Source organism: Ahaetulla prasina, chromosome 3, assembly GCF_028640845.1.
Source record: "Ahaetulla prasina isolate Xishuangbanna chromosome 3, ASM2864084v1, whole genome shotgun sequence".
In the NCBI taxonomy this organism is placed as follows: domain Eukaryota; kingdom Metazoa; phylum Chordata; class Lepidosauria; order Squamata; family Colubridae; genus Ahaetulla; species Ahaetulla prasina.
In genome coordinates, this window is record NC_080541.1 from 35,436,587 (window position 1) to 35,456,593 (window position 20,007).

At 39.8% G+C, this 20,007-nt stretch overlaps 1 protein-coding gene across 1 annotated transcript in view; it reads right to left on the reverse strand.

Moving 5' to 3' along the window:
- NECAB1 (N-terminal EF-hand calcium binding protein 1) overlaps positions 1–20,007 on the reverse strand; it is a 58,601-nt gene that overhangs the window by 10,085 nt on the left and 28,509 nt on the right. The window contains exons 4-6 of the mRNA XM_058175091.1: positions 10,398–10,423; positions 9,343–9,440; positions 20–156 (exon numbers count right to left, since the gene is read on the reverse strand). Coding sequence (XP_058031074.1) covers positions 20–156; positions 9,343–9,440; positions 10,398–10,423 — 261 coding nt within the window. The remainder of the gene's footprint in view (positions 1–19; positions 157–9,342; positions 9,441–10,397; positions 10,424–20,007) is intronic.

The following is a 20,007-nucleotide window of genomic DNA, read 5'->3' on the forward strand; positions in this document are numbered from 1 at the left end:
ACAATAGTAAGAATCTTACAGCTCTTGTTGGGTTTGTTCTTCCGTGGTTTCCACGGCACATTCCAGGGAATTATGTAGAGACTGTAGTTGATTCAGGGTTTCTTTTAACAAGAAGCGAGTCACAAATTGTTCCAACATAGAAGCCTCTTGATAATTCTAAAACAAATAGGGAAAACTGTTAGTAAAAAAGAAAAAGCTTAACATTTCTCAGCTACAAGCACTTTCTCCCAAATAATAGTTTATTTTATTTATTTATTTATTTATTTGAATTTTTATACCGCCCTATCTCCCAAAGGAGATACAGTCATAATTATAAAATATGATTTGATATGTTCCAATTGTTATTCCAAATGGAAAATTGGGAAAAAAGTTAACAATGGTAAACCATATCTAAATTCTTTCAAAAAAAATTATGTATGTTTCAAACTGATCATCAGGAATCAGCTTTGTTTCAATATGCGTTGTATAATTACAAAATCTTAGCAGTACAATACCATTCAGTGAGTAGCAATCAAATATAAACTATCTTAAGTTTCACACAGAAATCAAGGAAGAGTATAACATTTTTGTTACTACAGATATTTTTTAAAAAAAAATTAGGCCAGAAGTATATCTTACTTCTCTTCTGTTTGTGGTAAAAGATTAAGAAGTTATTGAAAGCCCAGTTGTCGCTCATCTTAGAAATTGTCCATATTAATAGATAGCAGAAGGCATTATATTTTTCACAAATATTTATTTAGCATACATGAACATTAATCAAGCCTATAATACTACCAGTCACAGTAGCTGTTATTTCTACCATTAATTGGGAAGAAAAATCCTGAGAAATTAAATTATATGTCCCTGTTTTTAAGGTGATAGCAACTCTGCATGAAAACATTTGTGGCTGATATTTGAAAGTGTCAGAACTCATTTGTACAAGCAAAACTAATTTCTGTCTTCCTCTATTTGACAAGGCTGTCTCTAATTAAATTAAGGATGATGTTCCTGGAAAACATAATATAATTGCTAGTGACTTTCATTCTCCAGACATGAGGCTAGAGCCATAAGGGAGAACGTTGCTAGAAACAGACAATAGGACTTTTATTCCAGTGGACTACAACTGTTTGAACTAATTGTACCTTAATAATTATATATTATGTGGCAAATGAATGAGGAAAGATAAATTAATTATTAGGATTAATAATTTAATAATTATTAAATAATTAATAATTAATAATTATACCTTTCCTGTATAAAGTTCAGTAATATAAAAGGTGTATTTACATCCCTTAGGGATGATCAGAGGATCTTTTAAAGTATGCCAACATCACCATTTGTCTCCCGGGCCAAGAATTTTGCTTTGGGAATTACTGTACAAAATTGTTTTCAATTTTGTACAGTAATTCTATTAGAAGAAATTGTTTTCATTTTTTTTCCTTCAAAGAAAAACAAATCCAGGAAAGGCTGCAGCCGGTGCACAAACCAAAGCTGTGCAAAGGTTCTCCTAGTCACAACCTGATCCTTTTCCTTCTGGTTTGCTGCAATCCAACTTTTCTTAGAATTGATAGTGTCTGAACTTACTGCACCCTAAAAAAAAATGTGAAGGATATCAGGCTTTGGATTTTTCTTCCTTTACAAGTATCTTTCCAATCTCTTTATTTGTTTATATATCCTGTTGTTGATGTTGCTTGAGAAACACAGTGATTCATTTGTAAACATTCAGCATGTTCTTCAGATTTAGTCTCTAGCCCTTAATATCTCCAGTTCAATATGCAGAAAGCCCTTGACTTATTATTACAATTGATCAGAAAATTTCTGTTGCTAAGTGAGACAATTGTCAAGTGAGTTTTTACCCCATTTTATGACCTTTCTTGCCACAGATGTTAAGTGAATCACTGCATTTGTTAAATTAGTGACACGGTTGTTAAGTGGATCTGGCTTTCTCCTTGACTTTGCTTGCCAGAAGGTCATAAAAGGGGATCATATGCCCCCAGGACACTGCAACCGTCATAAATATGAGCCAGTTGCCAGGCATCTGAATTTTGATCATATGACCATAGGGATGCTGCAATGGTCATAAGTCTGAAAAATACTTATGTCACTTTTTTCAGTGCCATTGTAACTTTGAACAGTCTCTAAATCAGTGGTAGTCAACCTGGTCCCAACTGCCCACTAGTGGGCGTTCCAGCTTTCATGGTGGGGAGTAGGGGTTTTGTCCGATACTGAAGCACTATCCTTTTTTTAAATTTAATTGACGTTTTAAAAAAATTTCATAGCATTATTTAAAAACATTTTCATTAGGTTTTCATAAAATTCCCCGTGACAATTTAAATTTCTGAAAATATACTATTTGTATCGCCCACGCATAAGTTTAGTTCACGTTACGTAAGTGAAATTAAATGGCGCTGTAGTGCGACTGCAAACAAAAGAGCCTCGTCCCAGAATAGCTCACGCATCTCCCCCCCACACCACAAAGCTATAGCAGACAAGCAGAGCTGGTAGCCAGTGCCCTCCACAACCCTACTTTATAAATCACCATTACTGTGGAACTGGTAGGCGGTTAGAAAATTTTACTACTAACAGAGATACAAAAGTGGGCAGTAGGTATAGAAAGGTTGACTACCCCTGCTCTAAATGAATGGTTGCAAGTCGCAGACTATAATCCTAGATAGTCTGATTGTGAAGTTTGATTGTGAAAGTCCCATGACTGAAATCTGTTGGAACCACTGCTGGTCAGTATGCTGGTCCCTTGTTTAACTACGCTGGTTAAACCAGGGGAGAGGTGAACAAGTGAGGTGGCTCCAGTAGTGGGTTGCTACCGGTTCTCCCCAGTTCACAAGAACCGGTAGTAAACATTTTGAGTAGTTCGGAGAACCGGTAGTAAAAATTCTGCCTGGCCCCACCCTCAATCTACTGCTTCCTCCCGACTCCCAGCTGATCGGCTAGAAGGAAAAAATCAAGACTCACTTGTTGAAGAAGAGAAAAAAACCCAAGACACCGTCCCTTTAAATTGATCGGCTGCTTCTCAGCCAGGAGATCGCTTGGCAAAGAAGAAGGGGGGGAAACGCTGTTGTTTTAAATTGACAGAGCGGCTAGAAGCTCCGTTCTGAGTCAACTGAACAACAAATTGGATAAGAGGAGGAATTCTTATATGGTTCAATGTTTTTGAAGTTTTGGGGTTTGTGCAACATGGACTTTGTGTTTGGGCGATTTCCATTGTGAAGTATCCTGTCTTGAATGAGTTTTCTGCGTGCTTGTAAATGGAGCCAAACTTCCGGTAGCTGTTTTCTGCTTACAAAGTTTCCTTTATGCAGCTGGCAGGAATGTGGAATTCCAGGCAGGTTTCATGCTAGCAGCTTGATTATTGCTTAAATATCTGGGATATTTTATTTAGGAAATGAAGAGCGGGGAGTTTGATTCCTTCCCAGAATAGATTAGTGGGGTGGGGAGGAAATGAGATTTTTATTTTATTTTATTTATTTATTTTATTAAATTTTTATACCGCCCTTCTCCCGAAGGACTCAGGGCGGTCTACAGCCAGAAATAAAATACAAGATATATACAATTAAAACGAATTAAAATATAGCAATTACTAAACGGCTGATAATTAAAAATGAATTTAAAATTTAAAATATTAATAAAACCCCAATATAAAATCAAACTATTATGCCAGTCCCATTTTGAAGTAACCTTCCCCTGGAATGCGGAGGGAATGGGGATTTTGGGCTTGCTGTTAAACATCAGCCATAATACTAATGATTGTTTTGAACAATATGCAGGTTGTATTACATGAATGGCTATTTTATATGGGAAATTATGACTGAAGCCTATATAGATTCACATTGTCAGGAAGTTTGTCCTTAGTTTTAGGTTGCTTCTCTCTTTGTTGAGTTTCCATCCATTGCTTCTTGTTTTGCCTTCTGGTGCTTTGGAAAATACTTCCTCCCCCCTTCTTTCTAGCAGCCCCTTAAAAGCCTGTTGCCTATCACACTCTTGGGCAAAGCATGTGAGCCATTTCCTCCTTTCAGTGGTCCATGAAAGTGCATCTATAGCAGAGGTCTCTAACCTTGGCCACTTTAAGACTTTAAGACAGCAAAGCTGGCTGAGGAATTCTGGGAGTTGAAGTGGCCAAGTTTGGAGACCCCTGATCTATAGTATGTAGATAATAAAGTTGCAAAAAGGTGAACAACATTTTTGCAGAACTATAGATATGTTGAGGCTGGGTATGACAAGGAATGGCTGGGAGGGGAAGGGCCAGGCGAGGTACCCCTTGACATGAGAGACATTGAGTTGGCCAAGTCTACCCAGTCATATGACCATCAAGCTACACCCACTGTCACATGACCATCAAGCCACGCCCATAAAATAAGCCACGCCCACAGAACCGGTAGCAAAAAAATTTAGAACCCACCCCTGGGTGGCTCCATTATTATTAAGATTCCCTTTGTCTGCTACTTCTTTGTTTTTGCTTTGTTTTATAGTCTTTTATGATTTAAATGTTTAATAATTAATAATGATAACAGTTTTTAGGTGTTTGTAGGGTATAATTACAGAATCTTGCAAATTTGATTGTGCTTCTTTTCCCTTCCTTGTTATACTCCAGCAAGTAAGGGAAGAGTCATTTGAGTCTCTTCTTAATACTCTCTGCCTTCCCAGGACTTGAAGGGTACTTCTGCTTTCTAACAGTTTCTGAACCTGGGGCCTTAAAAGTTCTTACCTTCTGTTTCATCATCTTCTTGCATCTTTAAGAGAAAATCTGTGGTCATGATCCATTTCTCATGAAGTGATAGGAGTGAGGGGCCTATCATATATCTTCTTTTTGCTATCCTTGTCCTTTGAAACATCTTCCCTTCCAAAACATCCAAACTTCCTAGCCTTTAAAAAGCTATTCAAATCCTAAATGTTCTGTAGAACATTTTGAGGCTATTGATGAGTGGGATATCTGGAAATAGATTCTTGGTAGATCTGTCTTTTGGTTAATATTAACTGCCTTGAACTAAGTATAGATCACTTTAATAATAATATAGAGCTGCTTGGAATTGGGCTGGCATACACTTTTAATAAATTATCATTTTTATTATTATCTCTTTTATTCATTAAACATGAAACCCAGACAACTGAGCATTTAAAAATGTATCACAAATACCATTGACTGGTGCTAATGGTTGATATGGGTTGCTGCCAGCGTCCTAGGCATAATAAACTATTATTATTATTATTATTATTATTATTATTATTATTATTATTATTATTATTATTATTATTATTATTATTATTATTAATCTTGGTTTTTGCTGTTGTTATTCAGACTGCAAGTAATTTGTTATAAATAGCCTCTTTCAACAACATGGTTATAAAACAAATATTTTAGAAAGTTAAGTATTGTAGCACTGCAAAGGACCTTTAAAATGACGTTTAATATAATATACAAGTTTCTTTCTTTCATTGTTATCTAATGGATGTGAATACTGTAGGTTTGGATTGGAATATTTGTATCTCAAAATTGCAGCAAGATGATTGAAACCATTGGTCCTATCCAAAGATGAAAGGGACTCCATTTCAGGTAGTGTAATATCCTGTGTCAATGCTGTTCATCATTCCATTTTATCTAAAATAGTACATTCCTTGGAAATATTAGGGGGAACAGCACATTGGGGACGTTTGCTCTGGTCTACACCTGCAAAAGATAGTGCTTCCCAGTGGATTCCTAATATATGAAGATCACATTCTTTGCTCTTTATTTTTCCTGTATTTATTATCACAAACAGTAAATAGAACTGCAGTTGGCAATATAAGAACTTTGCCAGATAGAAAAAGCAACTTTATGTGCTTGGCAGGTTTATAAGGAATAATAGATAAAATAACCAAAACAACAAAAGGGAGAGAAATAATGAGATGCCTCAATTATTTTTAAGGATAAAGCATTCCAATTTTAAGACACTGCTGTGGTAAAATCTTCTCATTTCTTCTTTGATCAGGCAAATTTTAAGATGACAAAGATGCAGACAAAGTCTTAGACCTATTGTTAATCTAATCACAATTCTACTTTGCAACAGAAGTGACTCATAGCAATTCCTCTCCAGGATAGAAGTAATAAGATTTATATGCTACACTTATTCCCAATATCTTTCTTTCTTCAGACACTCCATTATATATACAAGGACTTGCATGGGCCTTTGTCTTCCTTGCCTTGCATGCTGTGCTTCATAACACAATAGCAAAGAATTAGTGAAACATGATTTTGCCAGGTATATTTAGCTATCTGATTCCTTCCTTTGAAAGTGAAAACAACACTTTAGCCACAAAAAATGACAAGATGAAAACAAATGCTGAATGTGCGAAGGAGATGAGACTGAAAAGTCTGTGGATCTTTCATTTGGGGGTTCTTGTGAGAAGGAACATCTGAAGAAAATAGAGTACAATTCAACCTGTCTTGGTGAGAGTTTTAGTTATCCATAAGTTGCTAATGAAACTCAGTCATATGTGAGGCAACTTTGAAATGTTCTATTCAAACAAAACCTTTGAAGGGATTTGAAGAAAAACAGAATACTTCAAAGTCTTCTGTTTTTCTTCAAATGTCTTCAAAGATTTTGTTTGTTTTGAAAGAATAATAAAAAACAAAACAAAATGGGGCCTCTGGTGGCTCAACAGACTAATGCGGTCTGTTATTAACACAGCTGCTTGCAATTATTGCAAGTTCAAGTCCCACCAGGCCCAAGGTTGACTCAGCCTTCCATCCTTTATAAGGTAGGTAAAATAAGGACCCAGATTGTTGGGGGCAATAAAAGTTGACTTTGTATATAATATACAAATGGATGAGACTATTGCTTAACACAATGTAAGCCGCCCTGAGTCTTCGGAGAAGGGCGGGATATAAATTCAAATAAAAAAAAAATTCCTAATGTATATTTTTCATATGCAGGAAGGCATTCTATACCCCTTGTACTGTTCTATTTCTGAACCACTGACTTACCATACTAAACAATAATTGGTTTAAAAGTGCTGGGAAGTAATATATGAACACATTGGTCCAGCCTGTCAATTGCAGGCCAGGTAAACTGCAGATATTCTGACTCTACCTTTTCTGTCATATAGACTCTCTCCCTCCAAAATGGCTGCTGTAGTTTTGGGAGCCTGAAGGTGGAATTCCAGTTGAAAAGGAGAAATAAAGTATACTTGGAAAGAAGACAGTAAATGCTGTCACAATCTTTTCCAGCCTCTGATTATTTTCAGAAAAAGAGAATTTTCAAATAATTGAATCAGAAAGGGAATTTGATTCAAGGATACCTTATTTCCATGGATACCATGTCTTTCAAACATGGCAGCTTTAAGATGAGTGGACTTGCTGGCTGAGAAATTCTGGGAGTTGAGGTCCACCTATCTTAAGTTGTCAGATTTAAAAAACACTGCTCTGGACAAATTTTTAAAAAGGGTTAAGGTTAACCATTGTGTTCTTTTTATGTTAGTTCAATAGTATTATCTCATAATCTTTTTACTTTTAAATTTTAAGAAAATTAAACTTTCAGCTAGCAGTCTTCATTACTAAAATCAAGCTATACTCCAAAAATATATTTTACTCTGTAAGGTTAGTTGATGAGTAAAGAAGTGTGGTTACTCGGCCAGTTAGAGGTAAGATGCTGTGATATACTTGGAAGTAGAGTGCCCATTTGAAGCTTCTCTTGGCTTGATCCATACCTTTCAGGAATCCAGATGCTTTCAAATTTAGGCATAATCTTTGTGGGGAGAGATTGATTATAAGGGTTTATTTGGAAAAATTGATAGCGTTACTTAGCTACATATCTAGTTTGATACTGCATTCATAAATCTCAGTGAACCAAAACTTACCTACTTAAATGTAGTTTGTTGAGGAAGTCCCAGTTGCTATTCAAACAAAACACTAGCCAAAATCGCTTCCCCTGTTACAGTTTAGCAACTGTGTCTAGTAGCCTAGACCCAGTGATCCAGGCCAGCATAAGGCAGGTTCAGCTCTTTCAATGTCCGGACATGTTAGTCACAGCTCTGTGGGATTTTAAATTAGGTTGGCTCATTTCTGTCCTCTACTGAAAAATTAATTTAACAATACAGTTTCTTAATCTGATCAATTCTTCTTATACAAAATATATAGTAACTTGGGATCCTGAAGGAACCTAATCAATTATCTAATCAATAAATATTTAACCTGTTGAAATACTGAGATTGATCAGCTTCACATTCTTTTCCTCTCTGCTCCTGCTCTACCTAGTTACTGTGGATACTAAAATGAAAGTTTTATTCCATGGCTTAATTGAGCCCCTTTCAAGTAAATATGTCAATCAAGAGACACACCTACTGGGGTTATATTTCAACATCTCTCAATGATCTTTCTTTCAAGGCACAGGTGTGAATTAATTCATTCAGTCTCAGATGAGAGTGTCTGAATAAGTGTTTCTTCTACCTGGCCTCACAAGAAGCTGTGATTACATGAGCAAAGGAGACAAATATTACGCTGGGGGAAAAAAAGATTGGCCACCTCAATATAGACTCATTATATACTCAATATAGCTCATTATAGACTCAATATAGCTCATTATAGACTTATTGATTAGCTGTGACTCTACAATTGTTGCTTCAGTTTTGTTTTGAGTATACTAGAAACTGAGCCTGAGACATCTTTTTCATGAAAAGCATGTTTTCTTTCACTAAACTACAGAAATAAATGGGATATTGGATATCTTCCTAAAGTTGTTATTCAGAAAGCAGCATATTTCATTTTATTTCATAAATAATAACTTCCATGGTTCCCCCCATACCATTTCAATCTGAGAACCTATTAGGCCCTTTTAATATTGTTGGACCACCTTATATTCTTATCTGATAATTTGATACACTGGTGGGAGCTAGGACTGTATGCAGTGATCACGTAGAATAAATAAACATTTTCCATCTGTGCTGAGTGTACCATTCCAATTAAAGTTTAGTATTTGAAGTGATAAAAAAATGTAAATTCATTTTATTCAAGGCAATAAAATGTATCACTTTACATAATTATCTCAACATTATTTAGTATTTTATTTAGTATTTAGTATTTTCCATGCACCACTGGCTACAGTTAAGAAGAAACAGTGTGGGGGGGGGGGAATACACTGGTATAATACGTAGTGCCAAGGATGGTGTATGTGTCAATTTAACTGTCTATGCCCAGGCCCTAGAAATATTTCAAACAAGCTGGAAAGAGCTGATGAAACTGGGATTGATGATCACTTTGTCCTCCATCTAAGCAAATATAGCAATTCTTTTCTCACAGAGCAAATTCTTATATATTTAAGCAATCCAAGCCCCCAGTACATCATACAGTTGGAAAAATAACACAAGGAACCCTACTTTCTTTGTAGTATCCATTGCCTTCAATATGGCTACATTGAGATCCTCCAAAGCAGATAGGACGCTTTCATAACCTCCCAGATGCTGGGAAAAATATTCTAAAATAAATAGAAATACAGAATGAAAAAGTGGAAAGTTTGAAAAATCAAAATGGAGAGAAGTGGGGGAGGGAGAGAAGCATAAGCTGGGTCACTCAAATCCTTTAGGATAGTAGTTTATTAAAGCCTTAATACTGGGTAAAAGTGGTAAATCCTTCTGAATGTACTTCATTCTGGTTTTATTTTAGCAGTAGCAAAAGAAAGAAGAAAAAAGAGGAAGAACAAGTGAAGAAGGAAAACGTTAAAAGTATAGTTTATGAAAGAGGAAGAGGGCAGATGGAGGGTTTCTATGCTTGCTTCAGAAATTATAATAAAGGTTAGTTAGGGAAATCAGGATGAAATATCTTTCCAAAAAGGTTTTTATATTAAAACACAATGAGCAAGACATTTAATATAACAATGCAGTATTGCAATGCAGTAAACAGATACAGACATATTCCTATTCCCAGCCAACACAATTCTAAAGTCATTGCATGCATCCCCAGGAAAATTTATCCACTAATGCATTAAAAAGCTAAGAGAACATCATACACTAAACTCTTTACTCAATATTGAGCCATTTGTGAAATATTCTATTTATTCTCCTGCAAGCTTTACTTTCATTGTAGTTCATATTTATTGCACTCAATTTCATGCATAATGAAATAAGCCACTTTATCATATGAAGAACTGCGCAATAAACTTTCTCAGTCGTATATTGCTCCAAGACCTGCTAAAGAGTAAATATTCAATCTGAGGACCCGCTAAGATAAAATTACTGTGCACACATCTACTCCTGTGGTCTTACCATGTTTCAACATTCTCACTGCATTTATAACTTGCTTTTAATCAAATTACTTCTTAGGCATTAAAAATAAAACAAACTCAACTGTCCTTATTCAGACTCACTAGTTTTCTCTCTCCTTCTGGAAGCGATGAATTTGATTCTTTTATTTTAATTAAAAAATAATTACTTACCAAATAATTCTTCAGTTTCCAAGTTGCTGCAAGGAAAAGATATAATGTAGAAAATGCATTGCGATTGCGATTTTGTGAATTCTGTCATCAACTTTTTTAATTAGGTTTATACACCAACTAATAATTTAAATGTGAGTTTGTAGGTTATTATCAAGTGCGCTTGACCAGTTTTTAATTTTTATTATGTTGATTTGGATGGATTAAAGTTTACATACAATTTATACATACATACAATTTATTACATACAATTTAAGTTGTCGAAGTGCTGTCCCGGTGCTTGGAAGCCGTACGGGTCTGGATGGGGAGAAACAGGCTCAAGCTCAATCCCTCCAAGACGGAGTGGCTGTGGATGCCGGCATCTCGATTCAGTCAGCAACTTAGGTGTCCTCCTGGATGAGCGGCTGTCGTTTGAAGACCATTTGACGGCCGTCTCCAGGGGGGCCTTCCACCAGGTCCGCCTGGTTCGGCAGTTGCGCCCCTTCCTTGATCGAGATGCCTTGTGCACAGTCACTCATGCACTCGTTACCTCTCGCTTGGATTATTGTAATGCTCTCTACATGGGGCTCCCCTTAAGGTGCACCCGAAGGCTTCAGCTAGTCCAGAATGCAGCTGCGCGGGTGATAGAGGGAGGATCTCGTACCTCCCACGTAACACCCCTCCTGCGCAGACTGCACTGGCTGCCTGTCGCTTTTCGGGTGCACTTTAAGGTTTTGGTTATGACCTTTAAAGCGCTCCATGGCTTAGGGCCTGGGTACTTACGGGACCGCCTACTGTTACCATATGCCTCCCACCGACCCGTACGCTCTCACAGAGAGGGACTTCTCAGGGTGCCGTCCGCCAAGCAATGTCGGCTGGCGGCCCCCAGGGGAAGGTCCTTCTCTGTGGGGGCTCCCACACTCTGGAACGAACTTCCCCCGGGTTTACGCCAAATACCTGACCTTCGGACCTTTCGCCGCGAACTGAAGACGCATCTTTTTATTCGCGCGGGGCTGGCTTAAATTTTATGGATTGTATAGTTTTATTATTAATTTTAAACGGGGTTTTAATTTCTATATATTTTAAAATTTTAGGCAAATTATAATAAGTTTTTTAATTTTGCATTTTATAGATTATTGTCTTGTCTGTTTTTATTTGCCTGTACACCGCCCTGAGTCCTTCGGGAGAAGGGCGGTATAAAAATCAAATAAATGAAAATGAATGAATGAATGAATTTCGAACTATATATGCAGCTCAATTGCATCTCAAACAAATTTTCCAAATTTTCAAGCTTGAATAGCAAGCTTGAAATATGCTTTACCATTAAATGCAAAATGGAGCTGTTGAAAATGGCATAGCAAGATAATAAGAAACTTTCTCAAATAAAAGATGCCCCTATATCTGGGGTGAAATATAAAATTAGTTACTACTGGTTCTGTGGGCGTGGCTTGGTGGAGGGTAATGTGACTGGGTGGGCGTGGCCAACTCTTTTTTTTTTACTTTTAAAAGCATTTTTTCTACAACCTCTTCGGTTGAAAAGGTTGTAAAAATGCTTTTAAAAGCCTCTGATGATCAGACAATTCAGCTGGGATAGCTAGAGGAGCCTTTTAAAAGCTGAACTACCAGTTCTGTGGGTGTGGCTTCGTGGGGGTGGGCGTGGCCAACCTTTTTTTTAAACTTTTAAATGCATTTTTTCTACAACCTCTTCGGTTGAAAAGGTTGTAAAAAATGCTTTTAAAAGCCTCTGATGATCAGACAATTCAGCTGGGATAGCTAGAGGAGCCTTTTAAAAGCTGAACTACCAGTTCTGTGGGTGTGGCTTCGTGGGGGTGGGGGTGGCCAACTTTTTTTTTTAACTTTTAAATGCATTTTTTCTACAACCTCTTCGGCCGAAGAGGTTGTAATAAAAATGCTGTTAAAGGGTTCTGACAATCCAGCTGAGCCACGTGATCATCAGAGCCTTTTTTTTTACTTTTAAAAGCATTTTTTCAGCCAAAGAAAAAATGCTTTTAAAAGTAAAAAAAGCAAAACCTCTGAAGATCGTGCAGCTTTGCTGGGGGAGAGATTTTTGCTAACGGTTCTTCGAACCACCCACCACCATTGCTACCGGATCGAGTGATCCAGTCCAAACCGGGAGCATTTTACCCCTGCCCTACATATACAATTTGCTGCCTTTCAGCATAAAGAGTACTTCAAAGACTCTATTTTTTTCTCTACCAAAATGACAAATTTGAAAAAGAATACCTGTGTCTTTTTACAGGAACCACAGAACAAAGAACTGGAATAAGCCTTATCTGATGTAGAAAATTTAGAATATAAAGAAATTGTTGACCTACTGGAAAATGAAAAATGTGAATTATAAAATGGATATGACTGTAGGAAGTTAGCACCCACCCCTCTCCTAGAAGAATGAAATATTAAATAGGAAATATTAAAAAGGCAGAATATTATACCTCCCTGGATAAGAAATGGAGAAACATGTTTTTTAGGCAGGAAGCAGACTCACTCTTAATAGCCTCCACACTCTCAATAGCCCACAGCAGATGTCAGCACTTAAGAGATGAAGAGATAGCTAGGTCTATTTATAAGCAAATGCCCTCACCCAAGATCCAACAAAGATAGGATTAGCCCTCCACCCATCTAGCAACAGAACTCACCACATGGCACCTGGGGAGATTCCATCATCCAGCAAGGCTCAACCAAGCCTGATACTCAAAAGACAACCTACAAAGTTATTCCTGCATGGCCCCATGGGAGTCTGACAATCAATCAGAATACAAACTCAAATTCAAAGCCCAACAGAGGGTATAAATCTTTCTCTCTCTCTCACCCATGTGACTTTTTGCTCAGGACCCCAAAACCATGTGGCCCTCCTATCCACCATTAAACCATCTTTTCAAGCAGCCTCCATGTTTCCAGTGTCTTTCTCGCCACTTGGAACTGAACGCAGATGGACATTTCTTCCAACATGACAATGACAATGAAAATACAAATGACAATCCAAGATGTCCTGGACAGTGACTCTTTACAGGATTTACAAAAGAGGTTTGTTAAAGAAGCAGCACCTGTAATGGGATAAGGAAATCTGAAGAAGCATAAAACCCTATGACAATATCTGAATGAAATGATAGGATTTCTAGAAGCAAAAGAAAGACGTGCAAATTTGGTTGGTTTGACCAGGTTAAAATAGACATGTTTCTATAATATCTGGGAACGCTTTATGGACTTTTGCTGATACCAGGGATGAAATGTTAATGATTTATAGATTTGTGTATGGATAAGGGATGGATTATTGGAAGAAGAGCTATTTTCATGTAACTTTATGGGGAGGGGGGAGCTGAAGAATTGCTAAGTTTGTTTGTATTTGTTGTAATAAAGATTGGAAGTTATTTCTTTCAATATTTTTTTCCTCTTTTCCTTCTTTTTTCCTTTTTCTTACATCTATTCACTCTTTTCTTTTTTTAGTTTGTATTATATTTTATTATTTTCTTTTTTTAAAAAACTTTCAATAAATTTTATTTTTTAAAAAAAGAAATGAAAAAACCTATACATATTTGCAGACAGAAAGAAGGACCAAAAAGAAGCAAATTCAGGAAGCAACCTTTCCCTCAGCTTATTTATTTAAACAATTTATATGGCTGCCTATTTTATTCTTCTTACTCTGGGTAGCTAACAAGTCCTTTAAAAAACCAAAATAAAAGTCTTGAATAACAAAAATAGAATCATAACAACAGCAAAATCATGAGAACCATGTACAATGGGCAGAATCCACTAAAAGCAATTTCTTGCTCAAATTGTATATGGCAAGCTTGCTTAATATCTTGCCCTCATACCTGGGAAAAGAACCAGGTTTTAAAACCTTCATAAAGGCTAACAGGATGGAGGCCATCTATATCTCTGAGGGAAAGCTGTCCCAAGAGGGCAGGTTCTGGGACAGAGAAGCATGGGCCTTTGTGTTCTTGTTCTGATGATATATCTATCACAGAGTTCCCCAATCTTTCTGGCTTTGTGGACTGGAATGGGGGAGAGAGGGGAGATTCCCTGCAGCTCTATTTGCACAAGCAATGTGTACGTGTGCCCAATGCTCACACAAATGGAGCACATGTTTGCCTGCTGCTCACACAAGTGGGGATGCGCTTGCATACATATTTGCCTGCTATTTCCCCACCCAGTTGCAACCACCTCATGGCCCACTAGTGGGCTGTGGCCCAGAGGTTGGGGACTCCTGGTCACACTGCAGTTGATCTCATTTTCTGAAAGGCAAACGCATTTTGGAAACTGAAACAACACACATTGAAGGGGTTTCAAGGCAGGTCCTGTACCTCCTTTTTTTTTTCATTCAAGGGAAACAATAGTGAAACTAGAAACAGGTTTACCGATTAATAATGGCAATACATGCTTTCTAAACATTTTTTTTTGTCAATGGCTCCATTTGTAAAATGGATAGATGCATATTTTGAAAGACAGTTGAAACTAATAGTAAGCGTGTGTTAAAAGTTCCAGCCTGAACATCTGGCTGACTGTGTGACGAATCATAATTGTAATTTTAATGTGCTTTGCTTTAGAAAAATTCATATAATACAAATTCATAAAAATCTAAATTAGACATTCTATGGACATTCCATGATTAGAGGCAGATTAACGTGCTTGAAGCAGTTGCTAAATGGCACATTTAAAATATCTATAGAACAGTACCATGAAAACCCCAATTATGTAGCCATGCCAACTGAAGAGAACTCTCCATGCCTAGAGCTTCTGTACATGGCTGTCTTCTAGTACTTCAGCCCCTCTAAACCAGAGGTCTCCAACCTTGGCAATTTTCAGCCTGGCGGACTTCAACTCCCAGAATCCCCCAGCCAGCAAAGCTCTGTGGTTTAGAGCTCTTGGAGACCTCTGCTCTAAACCACTGTGATAGGTGGTTTAGAAAAATGAAAAACAAACAAACAAATAAATGCAGTCTAGTATTATGATGCTAAAACCCCAACAACACTGTTACTCATGCGTATTCTTGAATGAATGGGGAACTTCAAAAATGTGCTACAAAAGCCTTCTCATTCTCCAATAGTGTGGAGAGCACTTGTTTATAAAGTTGCCAAGAATCGGACATGATTGGATGGTTAAAACGATGACAGCATTCTCATATTTACAAGCACATTCAACAAGCTTGTGCAAAGGAAAAACAAAGTTTTGACAATTGGTCAAACCCACCTTTCCCTTTGATAGATTAAAAGAATAACATAGGATTAGCCATTTGATCAAACTATTTCCCTTTTGCCTAGGGCAAAATCACATTTTTGCACAGTTGCTTAAAAACAGAAAGTGCTTCTCTCTTATCTCAATACCTTTAGCAAGATTTATTTTCAGGAAAGGGAGAACATTATACAACTTGCTATTGGAAAATAGCGCACTGCTCCAAGTTATATAATGTTCTCCCTTTAGAACCACTATATTTAGTGCAGGGGTCTCCAACCTTGGCAACTTTCAGACCTGTGGACTTCAGCTCCCAGAATTTCGGAGCTTTGCTGGCTGAGGAACTCTAGGAGTTGAAGTCCACAAGTATGAAAGTTACCAAGGTTGGAAACCCCTGATTTAGTGTATATTAGGGTGGAGATTTTTCTATTTCCTTTGTAGCAGCCTCCCCATGGTCCATGGTTTTCATCCAAAAGAGCAAAACTGGCAGCTGGCTATTTGAATGATAAATTCATGACTATTTTATTAGTGTGGAAACCAACTCTTACACCAAAAAAGTTTTTTCTTCGATGTTGTCTCAATCTTCTTCTGCGTCTACCTCGTGTTAACAAATAACAGAATAACCGAGTTGGAAGGGACCTTGGAGGTCTTCTAGTCCAATCCCCTGCTCTTGCAGGAAACTGTATCTTTTCAGACAAATGGTTGTCCAATATAAATAAAATATAAATATAAATAAAATATCCTAAGCATAGTACACAAAATTGTTGCTACAATGTCCTACCTGTCAACGGCTACTTCAGCTTCGACCTTAACAATACAAGGGCAAACAATAGATACAAAATCAAAGTAAACCGCTCCAAACTTGATTGCAGAAAATACGACTTCAGCAACAGAGTGGTCAATGCCTGGAATGCTCTACCTGACTCTGTTGTTACATTCTCAAGCCCCCACAGCTTCAACCTTAAACTGTCTACTGTGGACCTCACCCCATTCCTAAGAGGTCCATAAAGGGGGCGTGCATAAGGGTACCAGCGTGCCTACTGTCCCTGTCCTACTGCCCCCATTTATTTGTACTCATTCCTTGTTCATGTCCATGTTTATACTTATACCTGTTATCTAGTACATGATTGACAAACTAAATAAATAAAATAAAATAAAATATCTTCTTAAAAATCTCCAGTGTTGGAGTAGCCACAATTACCGAAGGCAATTCGTTTCACTGACTAATTGTTCTGTCAGGAAATTTCTCCATAGTTCTATGTCGGTTCTTTTTTGAATTAGTTTCCATTCATTGCTTCTTGTATTGCCTTCAGGTGTTTTGGAGATTGACCCCTCTTTCTTGTGGCAGCCCCTCAAACATTGGAACATCGCTATCATGTCACTTCAGTCACATACCAAATTCCTGCAACCATTCTTCATATGTTTTAGCCTCCAGTTCCCTAATCATCTTTGTTGCTCTTCTCTGCACTCTGTAGAGTCTCAAGATCTTTTTTTATATTGTGGTGACCAAAACTGCATGCAATATTCTAAGTGTGATCTTATCAAGGCATTATAAAGTGGTATTAACATTTCCAACCTTCTGGTAAAAGAAAAACATTAGTTTAGCTTGCTCAAACTGTGCCTTTGCAAGCTCAGGATTCTTGGAATGGATCACAAGAAAGTGGACCCATTCATAAAGACTGGGAAGCAAGCACTTTCTTGTGATCCATTCCAGGAATTTTATCCTCAAAGCAATCTTGAGCCTGGTTGGTATGAAAGAAACACAGGGCCTGCTCACAATCCATGGCAAAGAGGCTTGAAGGCACAACTGCTATTAATATATTAATTGCTGCAGACAGGAAGGTAATGGCAGATACCAGCTGAGCTTCATGTCTTTAATCATAATTTCAGATTATCAAAGAGACTGATGTTGAGATCAGTTCTAGCAAAAAAGAGACCCAACATGAGTTTTCTGATTTGCATTTTTGAAAATGTTAAATGTTAAATATGCAATTATCACGTTAGACTTATGATTGACAGAGCTCACCCCTGGACTTTGACATTAAATGGGTTGCCATGGCTTTTTATTGCTATCTGCCAAGACTTTTGAGCTTATAGCAGCTGCCCCAAATGCAAACACCAAAGGACAAATAATATCACCAGCAAGATATTCATGGTATAACTACATGCTAAGTCCAAACACAAAGTCTGTTTAAGGCTGTCAGATCTGACCTACAAAAATCTGTACCATCACAGATGGGAACAAAGAATTAATGTTCACCACAGAATATCATTATGCTGCCATCCAGTCATCATTTGAATTTCTAAAGCCTAGATCTTGGAACCCTACAGAACTTAATATACCGTATATACTCGAGTATAAGCCGAGTTTTTCAGCACGTTTTTTGTGCTGAAAAGCGCCCCCTCGGCTTATACTCGAGTCTACGTCTTCGGGAACCCCGCACAGGAGGGGGTACCGAACGGACTCCCATGGGAGGGACGAGGAGCGGGCCCGCCGAGGTCTCGCGGGATTTGTCGCCCCCAGGCCGGCCCCCATTCCCGTGTCTGGTGGGCGGACGGCGCAAACTTGGCGGGCTGTGCATTGGCGCGGGGAAGCCCTGGTGGTGCAGTGATAGGGCTGGGCAGGGGAGCCGCCAGCCTTCTCGGCTGAGGAGGAGGTTTCCCGACCGCGCGAGTCGCCGCCGCGAGCCACCCAAAGGCCAGAAGAAGGTCATTCCATCGAGTAATGGAGCGAAGGCTCCTTCCTCTCCCCCCTTACCCATGCTGTGCGAGCCCGGCTGGGCTGCACCACCGCCGCCGCCGCTCCTTCCTCAGCCTCCCGGGCCTCGCGCTCTAGCAGCCGCCAAGCTCAGGCCGGACTCGGCAGCTCCCCATCAGCACTCGCACGGCGCGATTCGGGCAGGAGGAGTCGGGCTCGCTCTGTGGCGGTGGCGCCTCCGCCGCCTCCGCCACCGCCGCCGCCGCCACCGCCACTGCCACGGAGCGAGCCCGACTCCTCCTGCCCGAATCGCGCCGGGCGAGTGCTGATGGGGGGCTGCCGGGTCCGGCCTGGGCTTGGCGGCTGCTAGCGCGAGGCCCGGAGGCTGAGGAAGGAGCGGCGGCGGTGTTGCAGCCCAGCCGGGCTCGCATAGCATGGGTAAGGCGGAGAGGAAGGAGCCGCTCCATTACTCGATGGAATGACCTTTCTTCTGGCCTTTGGGGTGGCTCGCGGCAGCTTCAGCGGTTGAAACCTCCTCCCTCAGCCGAGAAGGACTGCACCGCCAGGGCTTCCCCGCGCCAATGCATAGCCTGGCGGGAGTTACTGCGGCTCACCCGGCTCCCGCCCCAACTGGTGGTGTCGGGGCAGCCGCTGCCGCTTTCTAGCAAAAAGGTCGCTCGCCCAAAACTCCTCGCCTTCTCCTGGGAAGGGCTGGATGGCTAGCCGGGAAGGGTTGAATAAGCCAACCTACCTCCCTCCCTCCCTCCTCTCCCCCGCAAGTGAAAGAGCGTTTTCCCGTTGGAAGAGAGAGAGAGAGAGAAAGGAGGGGCCGTTCCTCCCCTTCTTTCATTCTTTCTTCTCCCTCCGTGCTTCAGAAGCTGGGCGTGTGTGTGCGCGCCTGTGTGCCCTAGTCCCCTTCCTTCTCTTCGGCGGGGCTGGAAGAGAGAGAGAGAGAGAAAGGAGGGGCTGTTCCTCCCCTTCTTTCATTCTTTCTTCTCCCTCCGTGCTTCAGAAGCTGGGCGTGTGTGTGCGCGCCTGTGTGCCCTAGTCCCCTTCCTTCTCTTCGGCGGCGCTGCCCCAAACGGCCGCCCCAAACGGCCACTCAACCGGCCGGGAAGGGGGCCCCGACGGAGAAGGCTTTCCTGAAGGTCGATCCCGAGCTAGTAGTCACCGTGCTGGGCGACCTGGAGCAGCTGCTCTTCAGCCAGATGCTCGGTGAGTCAGCCCGTCCCCTTCCTTCCCGTGGGGGTCTGCCTTGCTGGTGAAGGTTATTGGGGCTTTTGAGCAAGGGAGGAGGAACGCGAGCACCGCCTTTCGCGCTGGCATTCCGGGATTTCCCTTTGTTTAGAGCTGGGAATCCTCCTTCCCCCTTTTGCACTCCCTCCCTCCCTCCCTCTCTCTCTCTCTCTCTCTCTCTCACACACACACACACACACAGACTTCTAAAGTCGATTGGCACAATGCTAAGCAAACACAGCAGTGGGTCAAGGGTGAAGGGCTAGGAACCTGGCAGGTGAAAGGTTGAGCAACATGAAAGGCAAAGACCACAATTGTTTTAAGAAAGAAGCTTTAGCAGGGAGGGGGGGATGGGAGGGTGTTTTAAGTTTTGGCAAACAGCCAGGCCAACTGTATTGGAGAAGGTCACACAACTGGCCGTAACATTTTAGCTGCTGTCTTTTTCCTCACACTTGGGTTTAATGATATTAGAGACCCTTATTGCCCTGCCAAAAAAAAAAAAAAAAGAGC